Source organism: Saccostrea cucullata, unplaced genomic scaffold, assembly GCF_032062105.1.
Source record: "Saccostrea cucullata isolate Sc308-1 unplaced genomic scaffold, CSIRO_AGI_Scuc_v1 ctg539, whole genome shotgun sequence".
NCBI classification, from domain to species: domain Eukaryota; kingdom Metazoa; phylum Mollusca; class Bivalvia; order Ostreida; family Ostreidae; genus Saccostrea; species Saccostrea cuccullata.
The window spans coordinates 192,969-205,296 of record NW_026927933.1 but is presented as its reverse complement, the minus strand read 5'-3'; the positions used below and the strand labels follow the sequence as shown (position 1 = coordinate 205,296).

The 12,328-nt window shown below is 34.1% G+C and overlaps 1 protein-coding gene across 2 annotated transcripts in view; it reads left to right on the top strand.

Annotated features, from left to right (window-relative positions):
• LOC134275905 (splicing factor, suppressor of white-apricot homolog) overlaps window positions 1–12,328 on the top strand; it is a 225,753-nt gene that overhangs the window by 66,278 nt on the left and 147,147 nt on the right. For both annotated transcript variants that reach the window (XM_062758184.1, XM_062758183.1), the window contains exon 6: window positions 3,677–3,860. In XM_062758184.1, the coding sequence (XP_062614168.1) occupies window positions 3,677–3,860 (184 nt within the window). The remainder of the gene's footprint in view (window positions 1–3,676; window positions 3,861–12,328) is intronic.

Genomic DNA, 12,328 nt, shown 5'->3' with positions numbered 1-12,328 from the left:
TGCTAGGCTCCTACACTGTCCTAGTTTTCTCTATGTACACAGGTTGAATAGATAGCCCAAAAACTGTATGAAATACTTGTTTACATTTAAAATAAAATAATTATCATTTTACTTGCTTATTTTATTCATTTTTATACACGAAAAGCAAGTAGAGCAGGTCATTTTATAATTTATTTACCGGTAGATATTATTGCGCTGTGTGATTAGGTCACGTATTGACCTCTAACAAACTTCATACAGAATTGAAGATATTTTCTCTCTGTATGTTTATATAATGGAGAGATACCACAAATGTATATATTAAATAATAAATAGAAAATTGGCAATAGAAACTAGATATGAACATCTGAACGGTAAAACAGATTCGATTGAGTTGACCGTAAAAAGGTCCTTCTGAATGAAATCTATAAAATCTGACATGACAATTCATTGAATTTCATAGAAAAATGTCTTCAGAAAGTTATCTTTCTTATCAGAGGGATATTACACCTTAAAAGGCATATTTTGAATACTTTCAGACCTATGATCATCAAACTTTGTCAGTTGATGCATCTTGGGTCATTTTATGGCTATAGTATCTCAGGTACTTATTAGTTTAGAATCATCAATCTATGTCAGTTGATGCATTTTTTGGTTTTCAAAGAACGTTGACCAAAATGTAGGTCACAGTGACCTGCTTGTAACATTTTATGGCTATATTTAAGTATCTCAGGTACTGATTGGCTTAGAATTGTCAAACTTTATCAGTTGATGCATCTTGGGTTTTTGGAGAATGTCGACCAAAAAGTAGGTCATGGTGACCTACTTTTGAATATCTCAGGTACTTGTTGGCTTAGAATCATCAAACTTTGTCAGTTGATGCATCTTGATTGTAGGATTCTTAAAGTTAGAGGCTTCAAATAGAAGTGATCAATTGTACAATTAATCAGAAGAGTGATTCAAGGCCCTTGGGCCTCTTGTTAGAAGATAAAATACATTCGCCATTAAAAGCAGGAGTTGTTTTTTCTAAATGATTACATTTGTCTCTTTCTACCTCAATTGTACTTTGACATGACCTTTTGACTTTTTATGGTGTCGAGCTCTTAGAGCTAGAATGTCATCTAGCTATCAGCCAGAACGAAATCACCACTGGATGTTCGTCACTGTAATGTGTCTGTTGATGCATCTGCAATAGAAAATAGCAATAGCTATAAACCAGTTTCTTCAGTGATGCACACAATGAAACCAAAATTGCATCAATTATATCAATTCTGTTACAACACAACGATACTGTATTTTATTTTCACACACAAGAAAAATGTGATGGTTGTTGCTGATGAATTTCTACAGAAAGGGTATGTCAAATGACATGAAAAACATTTCAGAATGATAACCGTGTGAAAACAAACAACCCAACAGGCTGTAAAATAATTACAAAATTACATAAACATTACTACTCCAAGACTAAAAAGATGAAATTTCTAAATCTTAGCTTTACTTTAACAATCTTCTAACCAATTTTATCCTAAATACTGATGATAATGAACAGTATTACTGTATTTCTCCATTTCCTCCATTTCCCAGTGTACCGTATGCTACGCCCGATGGTAACTCAATCATACTTGTTATAGAGCAGAGTCATGGTGACCGTTGTAGTTTAGATGCATAGAGATTGGCAGTTAGAAAGAATTATATATAATTTCATGAAACCCTTCATAGTTCTTCAACTTTCTGAAAAGAAATTAAATTGATATTTAGCATGACCATGTGCAGTGGTGTCTAGTCAATTCGAACCCTGCTCTATTTGTACCATGGCATAAGACCCCAGACTGTAACTTTTTATGCCCCCGTAAACGAAGTTTCGGGGGTATATAGTTTTGTCGTGTCCGTCCATCTCTCTCTGTCTCTCTGTTTGTCCGCAAAAACTTTAAACTTGCCCATAACTTTTGATTTAGTTGAGCTATGACTTTCATATTTCATATGTGTATTCCTTGTGACAAGACCTTTCTTTGGGTACCACCAAATTTGACCTTTTGACCTTGACCTTGGAGTTTGACCCACTTTTACATGAAAATTTTAAACTTTTACTTTGGCCATATCTTTTGAACAGTAGATACCAGGACATTTATACTTCACATATGTAATGTTTGTTGAAAGACCTTTCATTGGATACCAACAACCTTGACCCTTTGCCCTTGACCTTGTAGATTTCTGTACTTGTGAAAAAACTTTAACCTTGGCCATAACTTTTGAACGGTAAGATATAGGGCTTTCATACTTTATATATGTAATCCTTGTGAGAAGACCCTTCATTAAATACCAAGCACTTTTACCCTTTGACCTTGACCTTTGAGTTTGACCTACTTTAAAAAAGCAAACCTTGACCATAAATTTTAAAGGGTTAAGGCTAGTGCTCTCATACTTCACATATTTAATCCTTGTGACAAGACCTTTCATTTGCTAACAAGAAATTTGACCCTTTGACCTTGACCTTAGAGTTTGACCTACTTCAAAAAAAAAGTTTAACATTGGCCATAACTTCTGAATGGTGAGGGCTAAGGCTTCATAATCTACATAAGTATTCTATGTGGCAAGATCTTTCATTGGATACCAATTACCTTGACCCTTTGACCTTGAACTTGGAGATTTTGCACTGATTGAAAAAACTTTAACATTAGACTACTTTCAAATTTCACAATTGTTTTCCAGTGAGAATACCCTACTCTTGGTACCATTAAATTTGCATTTAAGAAAAGTTTAATCTTTGCTATGTTGCCATACGGGGGCATCAGTGTTTCACAAACATATCTTGTTGATACTGTGACATTTTGACATTGTGACGTTTTGTTAATATCTTATTTTTTTATTATGGCACCATAGTCTTTTCATGTTCAATGCCATTGAAGCCTTTCAGGCTTTTGATTTTTACTTTACCTTGAATATCACAGTAATGCGCAACATTGGATAAGATTTAATATTCCACTGAAAGTTAAATAGCCTAGATACAAAATGAAGCAGAAACACACCTAAGTTTACATCTGTTCCAAGGGAGGTTTCAAGAGTGATGGCCCTGACACTATGTCATTCTTTCTCATAGCACAGTGATCATCACCTTTTAGGTGACTGAAACACGGTCTCATATAATAAGGTAAAGAATTTCTCCAGAAACTATTGTAGGCACCCCACTTGGTCACATTTTGGGCTGTTGTATTTAAATACATCTCGATTTATTCTGTGTAATAAATCAAACTTTTTAAAGCTATATATGGCGTATATGAGCTAAAAAAATATGAAAATGTGAGATTAAGCAAAGATTTACATGATATTTGTTACTTACGTTCAAATTCAAATTTTCACCTATTTTGAGCTTAAATATGCCCATCTTTCTATGGTTAAATTGACTTTAAACTTTGTCTGATATTTATTTTTGAATCGGAAATAAATCAGTTATTGTTTTAAATCTGTGATATCTATGGAACACAATTAATTTAAATTGTGTAATTTACAGGAAAGTCCTATCTTTATATAAAGTACAAAACAAATAGAAAGATCTGTTTAATTTTAGTTAGTCTGCACTTATCAAAAATATGCCATTTATCATTTTAAGTTATAGGTATGCAAGTTTTGATACCGTGAATTTTGAATGTAAAGAAAATTCATTATGCTATAATGCTGTTTGTTTCTTTAACACTTAAAGAAGATGAAGGTCATGGACATGGATATCTCCACCCTAGTTTGATGGCCACTAGGAAAGCTGCTCCAGCCCCTGAGGTGCCAGCATATAAAACTGTGGAGATGCCCAGAATATCTGTACATGACACTCCCTATGGTCAGCTGATTAAATCACTGGTCAAGAAACAACATCCTGACTCAATTCACAGGTTAGTTTCTAAATATGTCTTCTTTGCAAAGGATTAGTAAGAAGCTTTTTTTCAGATTAACAACTGGTGGTTATAAAGCGGAAATGTATATTGATACTCTGATGTACCTCTGGGTATTAAGTAACCAAAGTAAGCATGCTAAGTATCATGGTTGGGGTCAATTACTTTAAAAAGTAATTAGTAATTAAATTACAATTACTTTGACTTTTGCTTCAATTAAATTACAATTACATTACAGCCTTTCTAAGACATGTAATTAATTAAATTACAATTATTTGCAAAAGTAATTAATTAAATTACAAATTACATTTTTAATTTTTCTGAAAATTTTGTCAATGAATATATTCAGAACATCATTCATTGGTATATAAGCGCAGTCTTTGAATAAGAAATAATATGCTAAAGGCATTGTGTATCTAATTGTTGTTTAATTTACAACTTTTATTTACAACATGTACAAGAACTGACCGAGATCAGTTTGATGCAGTTTCCTCCGCTTGAATTCTACATGTACACAAATTACATTGCTTATGATATTTGTTAAAAAGTGGATATTTTAGTTGAGTAAAATGATTCACAACTGTAACCCCTCAAATTAAATATTTTCTTGAATTGAAGGTAACCTGAACATTCTAAATGGCTATTTATGTTGAACATCTTTTATTACTCAATAAATAATACTTGTACAGAACATAACTTTTTGAGTTTTTAAATGCAAAATTCATTAAAATCTGTTTTGGTGTTTACCGTTTTTGGCCGAGTATAATACGCATTGATGTAAAATACGCACCCCCCTTTTTGAGTCTGAAACTGGGGAAAAAAACGCAGTTCGGATGTGTTATACGCAACTGAAAAATTTACCAAGCGATGTTCTGAACTTTGAAAATCGCGGTAATTTGTTACAAAAATCGGCGCGAGGATTAATTGTCAAAAATTTACTGAACACTGTTTTTTTAAAATACACACTTTATAACTTTCTCTTAATCCTGACATTCCATATCGCAGCAATCTTGAGATAATTATTTATTCATTTATTTCAACAAAGCACAAGATAATGTTGCGTAAAAGTATTAACAGATTTTTTTAAAGAATAGTTACGGTGAATTTGAAATTATGCGTCGCCATATTCTTAGATGAAATAATTTTATTTCAACAAAGCAAGAGATATTGTCGAAAGTTTTATCAGTTGTCATATTTAATTTTGGTTCTAGATAATCATGCTGAAAATTATCTTACAATATTTTAACAGGAAACGAAATTGAAACATCAAAGTATTTATTTCTTTAAGAAGACTACGATTTTCCTCTTCTGAATCTTCGCGGATATCTTACTTTCTAAATGATACCACTTTTATTAAAAGTTTTAGCATAATTTATATTTCATTTGTCAACTCTCAATTATTTAAACAAAAGGCCGATAAGTATAAGATAAGGTAAAATTACATTTAACAAGTGTTTAATTGTTTAAAGTGCCGTAATCAACATATGCTCACACATACGAAAGGTCATAAACCGACCCCCAATTTTTAACAAAGAAAATAATCAAAGCAATTAACATGGCAGTAAATAATCAGTGCTCTAACTGTAAAAACATTGCTTTGGAGTCGGTAGACAATTAATTGCCCCGAGGGGTGTTGATAGGTAATTATCATTTGACCAGCGCACATGTGTCACAACATTGGCTTCCTTTCATTGGGATGTATGGACGGGTGTTAATATTGTTGCAGATTATCATTGAGTTATTTTAAACCTATAAAAAATGATTTATTACTTTGTCTGGCAGATAAGGTGCATGTGCACTATCATTACGGAAGCACGTGACATAGGCATGAGTGAACGTCTAAAAATAACATCGGTAATGGCGGCCTCCACGGAGACAATCAGCATGCAGCTCAAATTACTTTTAACTTACTTTTTCATGTTATTTTGGTATCAAAAGATTATGAAAGTGACATTTTTAAGAAGCATACCTTCCAACAATAACTTTCCAAAGTTTAAAATATGGCAATAAACAAAAGAAATTGCTTATGTCTCTAGGTAATACTACGGTATGTACGTATGATATCCGTGTTTCACCTGAAAGAAAAACTCATCAAAATCCCATTGTGATGTAAAATACGCATCCCTTTCTCACAGTATTTTATTTTAGGAAAAAGTGCGCATTGTATTCCCCCAAATACAGTATATATGAAATTGTTTCTTTTCTAAAGCTAGCGTAGCATTTTGAATTGAAATAATTTTCTCAATTGTCTTTGTCATCTAAATCATTGAATGAATACCTCCTGTTTTGTTTTGTTTTGATTGTAATTTACAGCTGTGATCTGGATGGCAATTATCTCTCCTCAACAAGAGCGAACTTAATGACGGGAGGTCAACATTACCGCTACATTGCCAAAAATTTCAACTCATTACCGCTGCATTTTTTCAGATTTCCGACCTATCATTACCGCTACATTTTTCCAGCCAAAAACAACTCATTACCGCTACATATTGAATCAGCCCAAAACAACTCATTAAAGCTACATGTCGATTTAGCCAGGTATGGTTCGGTATATGAGTTCTAATCAACAGAATTCACTCACTATCTAATCCAAAATAGGATTTTTGGCTTTGGGCAACTTTTTCCTTTTTTTTTTTTTTTTTTGCTTGTCAACTTTTTCAGGTAAGTAAAAAAAAATTTCTCTGGCTGGCCCCCCCCCACTTTCAAAAACAATGCTACGCGCCTGTAATCAGAATGAGTATATTTACATACTTAACTCTGCAGTCAAAATTTAATTATTTAGTGTCATCTGAACATTATGACCACAATTGAGAAGTTTGTTACAACTCGAGGGAATGCCGGCTTACTTATCGATGGTTATAAATTTAGAAAACAACAATATGTCTAGCAAATGGCTTTCAAGGCTTTAGCGATAGTGTAAAAACATGTGACAAAACTTAGAATTATATCTATGAACAGTGCTTGATTTTAATTTTTTTGTGTTTTATGAAACAAAATTGATTTTGATAATAAAAAAAACGTCATGCTCAAAGTCTTACTTTCACCTCCCCGTGGTGAGCAGGGGAAATGGGTCTTATGCAATTATAGGTTGTACTGTACACGCATTTGTGGCTATGAAGCAATGTAGCAGTAATGTATAATTTTTATGTAGCGGTAATGTAAGGTTTTTTGTAGCGGTAATGACTATGTAGCAGTTATGAAAATTTTGAAAATGTAGTGGTAATGATACGCACCCTTAATGACACACGCATTCTTTTTTTATTATTGATCAAACACCAAAGATTTAAATTAATTAAATGTGTGTTTCATAGCTGATTAGACCTAAGAGTCATACTAAATTTACATAAATGTTTTACGTACATAATGATTAGAAAGAAACTAGATTATTATTATCATCAAACCAGTCTTTTAATTATTTGCTTCTACATATTAATTTAAGATTTTGTATAATTGAAGGATTGAGGATATATTTACAAAAAAATAAAATAAAATTTAAAAAAAAATGCTAAATGGGGAGGCAGTGGTGAACATTATACATGTATCTTGAATGTGATTCAATGTAATTGAATGTAATTAAAAAAGTAATTGAAATTACATGGTATTTTTTAAGTGTAATTAATTAAATTACAATTACAAGTAATTGAAAAAAATGTGCAATTACAAATTTCTTCTATTAATTACTTCCAAAAATGTAATTAATTACAGTCAATTACAAACACGCTTTTCAATTACCCCATCCCTGCTAAGTATATAATTATGATAAACATTGAGGCCTGTTTCAAAACTGCGAATTTCATGGCTTTTTTTTTTTGAAACATTAGAACCAAATCCAATTGCTGGTCTTCAAAGTCTGTCACTCATGCAAGTTTTTTGTCTTAATTACAGCCGCCAGGAGGCGGTCGGTTATTTGGTATGAAAGTTTGAAGTCGCAGTGCGTTTCTGCGGATTTAAAACAATTTAATATAAAAAAAAATATTTAACATTCATATAATAGTATATTAAAAAGAGCATCTTAATGTTTAACAAAAATGCACAATAAACATAAAATTAAATTTTTATAAACAATGAGGTAAATATTTCATTGATTCCTGATTGACAAACTTTGGCATGACTGAGGTGCGGAGAAATTTAGGACACGAGTGATAGTCTACAGCAAAGACCCTGTTATGTATGAACAATTTTACTTTCTCTAAACAGGATTTGTTGTACGTATTTATTTTAAAATGATGTGTACATGCATGTATACGTGTACATATATAAACATTTTCAAAAATATGGTTAAATGTTAATTTATTAAAAGACCTAGCAGGCTACAGAATATTACGAGATATTGCCTAGCAGTTACAATGTGCCAAGAATTTTCCTGCTACATCTGAAAGAAAATGTAGTGGCGGATCTAGATGGAGTTCAGTTTTTTTTTTAGGTCACCTGAGTAAACTCAGGTGACCTATTGCTATCCGTTTTCGTCCGTCGTCGTTCGTCGTCCGTCGTTTGTCGTTTGTCGTCCGTCGTCCGTCGTGTGTTAACATTTGAACATTTTCAGCTTCTTCTCTGCAACCATTGAACCAATTTCAACCAAATTTGGCACAAAGCATCTATGGGTGAAGGGGAACAAAAATTGTGAATTTCATGATCCCTGCCCCCCTGGGGCCCGAGGGGTGGGGCCGAAACCACTAAAATTAATGCAATCTTTAAAAATCTTCTTCTTTACTCCTGAACATCAAGCAGTCAAACTGTTTGCATGATTGTAATCAGCATTGAGTCCTTTACCAAAATTGTGAAATTCATGGCCCTGGGGTCAGGGGTTCTAGTGCTAGGGCGGGGCTAAATAAGTATATAGTGAAAATGCATTATTTCTTTGGAAATCTTCTTCTCTACTCCTGGGTATTAAATAAACCAACTAAGTACATAGTTATGATGAGCATGAGTGCCTCTACCAAAATTGTGAATTTTATGGCCCCAGGGTCAGGGGTTCTGGTGTTGGGCGGGGCTCTATTAATTATATATAGTGAAAATACATGATTTCTTTGAAAATCTTCTTCTCTGCCCCTGGGTATTAAATATACTAACTAAGTGCATAGTTATGATGAGCATGAGTGCTTCTACCAAAATTGTGAATTTTATGGCCCCTGGGTCAGCAGTTCTGGTGTTAGGGCGGGGCTCTATTGATTATATATAGTGAAAATACATGATTTCTTTGAAAATCTTTTTCTCTGCCCATGGGTATTAAATATATTCACTAAGTGCATAGTTATGATGAGCATGAGTGCCTCTACCAAAATTGTGAATTTTATGGCCCCAGGGTCAAGGGTTCTGGTGTGGGGGGGGGGGGGTCTATTGATTATATAGTGAAAATACATGATTTCTTTGAAAATCTTTTACTTTGCTTTTAGGTATTAAATAAACCTACTAAGTGCATAGTTATGATGAGCAAGAGTGCCTCTACCAAAATTGTGAATTTTATGGTCCCAGGGTCAGGGTTTCTGGTGTGAGGGCAGGGCTCTATTGATTATACATTGAAAATACATGAATTCTTTGAAAATCTTCTTCTCTGCTCCTAGGAATTAAATAAACTAAGTACATGGTTATGATGAACAAGAATGTCTCTTTTAAAATTATGAATTTTATGACCTTAGGGTCAGGGGTTCTGGTGTTAGGGGGGTGGGGCTCAATTAATTATATAATGAAAATACATTAAATCTTTGAATTTTTTTTTTCTTTGTCTCTGGGTATAAAGCAGATGAACTACCTTTATAGTTATGATGAGAAAGGGCCGTATTCTTGCAGAAATGTGAATTTCAAAGCCCCAATGTCAGGGGTGGGGTGGGGGCTCTACTTATGTACTGAAAATGAATTTATTGTTTGAAATCTGCTCTTTTGTATTTATAAAACATTTAATTTTTGATATTAAGGGTGCCTTTTTGAAATTTGTGCAATGTGTGGACCTAGGGTCAGGGGTTTATGTCACAGTGTTAGGGGCACTACTGGTTAGTTGGAATGCATTTTTGTTCCCCTACCCTGCATATGGATATTCAGTAACCAAGCTAAGCAACTGCTAAGTGTATTGTTATGATGATCAATGGTGCCTCTTTCAAAATTGTGAATGTCATATAGCATCTGGCTTAAAACATGAATCAAATTCAATAACTGGAAAATTGTTGCATAATGCTCAGGTGACCTATAAGGCCCGTGGGCCTCTTGTTCCTTTAAGAGAGAGCAAGGAGCCCCACATAATTGTAGCGTTTTTATTAAATTAAAACTTCACTGTATATTTAGTTGTAGATAACATTAAACTTTACTTTTAAACTTTTAATGTAAATACCTCTTATACATCATGCAACTTCAGCCAGGGTTTGTTTGTACATGTGGAGACGCAGATGACCTGGGGTACTTTGCTTATACATGTAGCAGTGAACATGTATTAAATATTTAGAAAATCATGCAACGTCGTACACAAGCATTTAATGTCACTGGAATATATATTAACAGATAAATATGAGATATTTTAAAAACAGATCACACGTTTCAGTCTTTATATAATATAGTTGCTTCATGAAAGGAACAGTTAATTGGTTTTTGGCCGATTTTTGACCGATTTTTGACGCTTGCGCCTATTATATTTCTTGTTTCTTGCTGTTTCCTATATCTCGCTCAGATAACTTCTTATTTTGAAAACATGAAAAATACGACCGGAAGTGAATTTTACTAAGATATTTGATGTTACTTTAGACATGTGCAGTCTAGATAAGGCCAGGTAAAATCAATCTTTAGATTCTCATCCCCGCTCGCCCCTCTCAAAGTCTCCTGCCCCGGTGTTTTTTATTTTGATTTTTAGGTGTTAATACAAATATTTTCATGTATTTTTATTCAGCAAGAATTTGGGTGAAAGTTTAAGAGTTATCTCCCGTCAGTATTAAATGTTGTGTGCCGCTTTTTAGCTCACCTGAGCCGAAGGCTCAAGTGAGCTTTTCTGATCCCATTTTGTCCGTCGTCCATCCGTCTGTCTGTCTGTCCGTCTGTAAACTTTTCACATTTTCCACTTCTTCTCAAGAACCACTAGGCCAATTTTGACCAAACTTGGTACAAATCATTCTTGGGTTAAGGGAAATTTAAATTTTAAAATAAAGGGCCAAGTCCCCTCACAAGGGGAGATAATCAAGAAAAGACAAAAATAGGGTGGGGTCATAAAAAAATCTTCTCAAGAACCACTGGTCCAGAAAAGCTGAAACTTATGTGGAACCATTCTGGGATAGTGTAGATTCTAAATTGTTCAAATCATGACCCCCGGGGGTAGGGCGGGGCCACAATGGGGAATCAAAGTTTTACATAGTATATAGGAAAAAATCTTTGAAAATCTTCTTCTCAAGAACCATTGGTCAAGAAAAGCTGAAACTTATGTGGAACCATTCTGGGATAGTGTAGATTCTAAATTGTTCAAATCATGACCCCCGGGGGTAGGGCGGGGCCAGGGATTGGGGAATCAAAGTTTTACATAGTATATAGGAAAAAATCTTTGAAAATCTTCTTCTCATGAACCATTGGTCCAGAAAAGCTGAAACTTATGTGGAAGCTTCCTGGGATAGTGTAGATTTTAAATTGTACAAATCATGACCCCCGGGGGTAGGGCGGGGCCAGGGATTGGGGAATCAAAGTTTTATATAGAAATATATAGGAAAAATCTTTGAAAATCTTCTTCTCTACAACCACTGAGCCAGAAAAGCTGAAACTTATGTGAAAGCATCCTAGGGTAGTGTAGATTCTAAATTGTTCAAATCATGACCCCCGGTGGTTGGGTGGGGCCACAATGGGGAATCAAAGTTTTACATAGAAATATATAGGAAAAATCTTTGAAAATCTTCTTCTCAAGAACCACTGGGCCAGAAAAGCTGAAACTTATCTGGAAGCATCCTGGGGTAGTGTAAATTCTTAATTGTTCAAATCATGACCCCCGGGGGTAGGGCGGGGCCACAATGGGGAATCGAAGTTTTACATAGAAATATATAGGAATATCTTTGAAAATCTTCTTAAGAACCATTGGGCCAGAAAAGTTTAAACTAATGTGCACATGGAAGCATCCTGGGGTAGTGTAGATTTCAAAATGTCTAAATTATGATCAGTGGGGGTAGGGTGAGGTCGCAATATGTATTGAAAGGGGGAACTCTGGCAAAGAACAGAATGGTCAAAGCTTCTCAGGTGAGCAATGTGGCCCATGGGCCTCTGGTTATTGCAAAAGAGCCATGTGAAGAATGAAGAAAAATCGGCAATAAGAGCAGTTTAAACATGTACAGAAAAGATAATTTGTCAGTATAGAGAAGGCATAGAAGAAAAAATAGCATAAACACGTCTAGATACCATCATTGGCATATAAGCAAGTTTTTAGAGAGATTTTAATTAGTAAGTAAAAATTAGCTGCAGATCTGTAGTGTTATGGTTTTTAGCTCACCTGAGCCAAAGGCTCAAGTGATCAC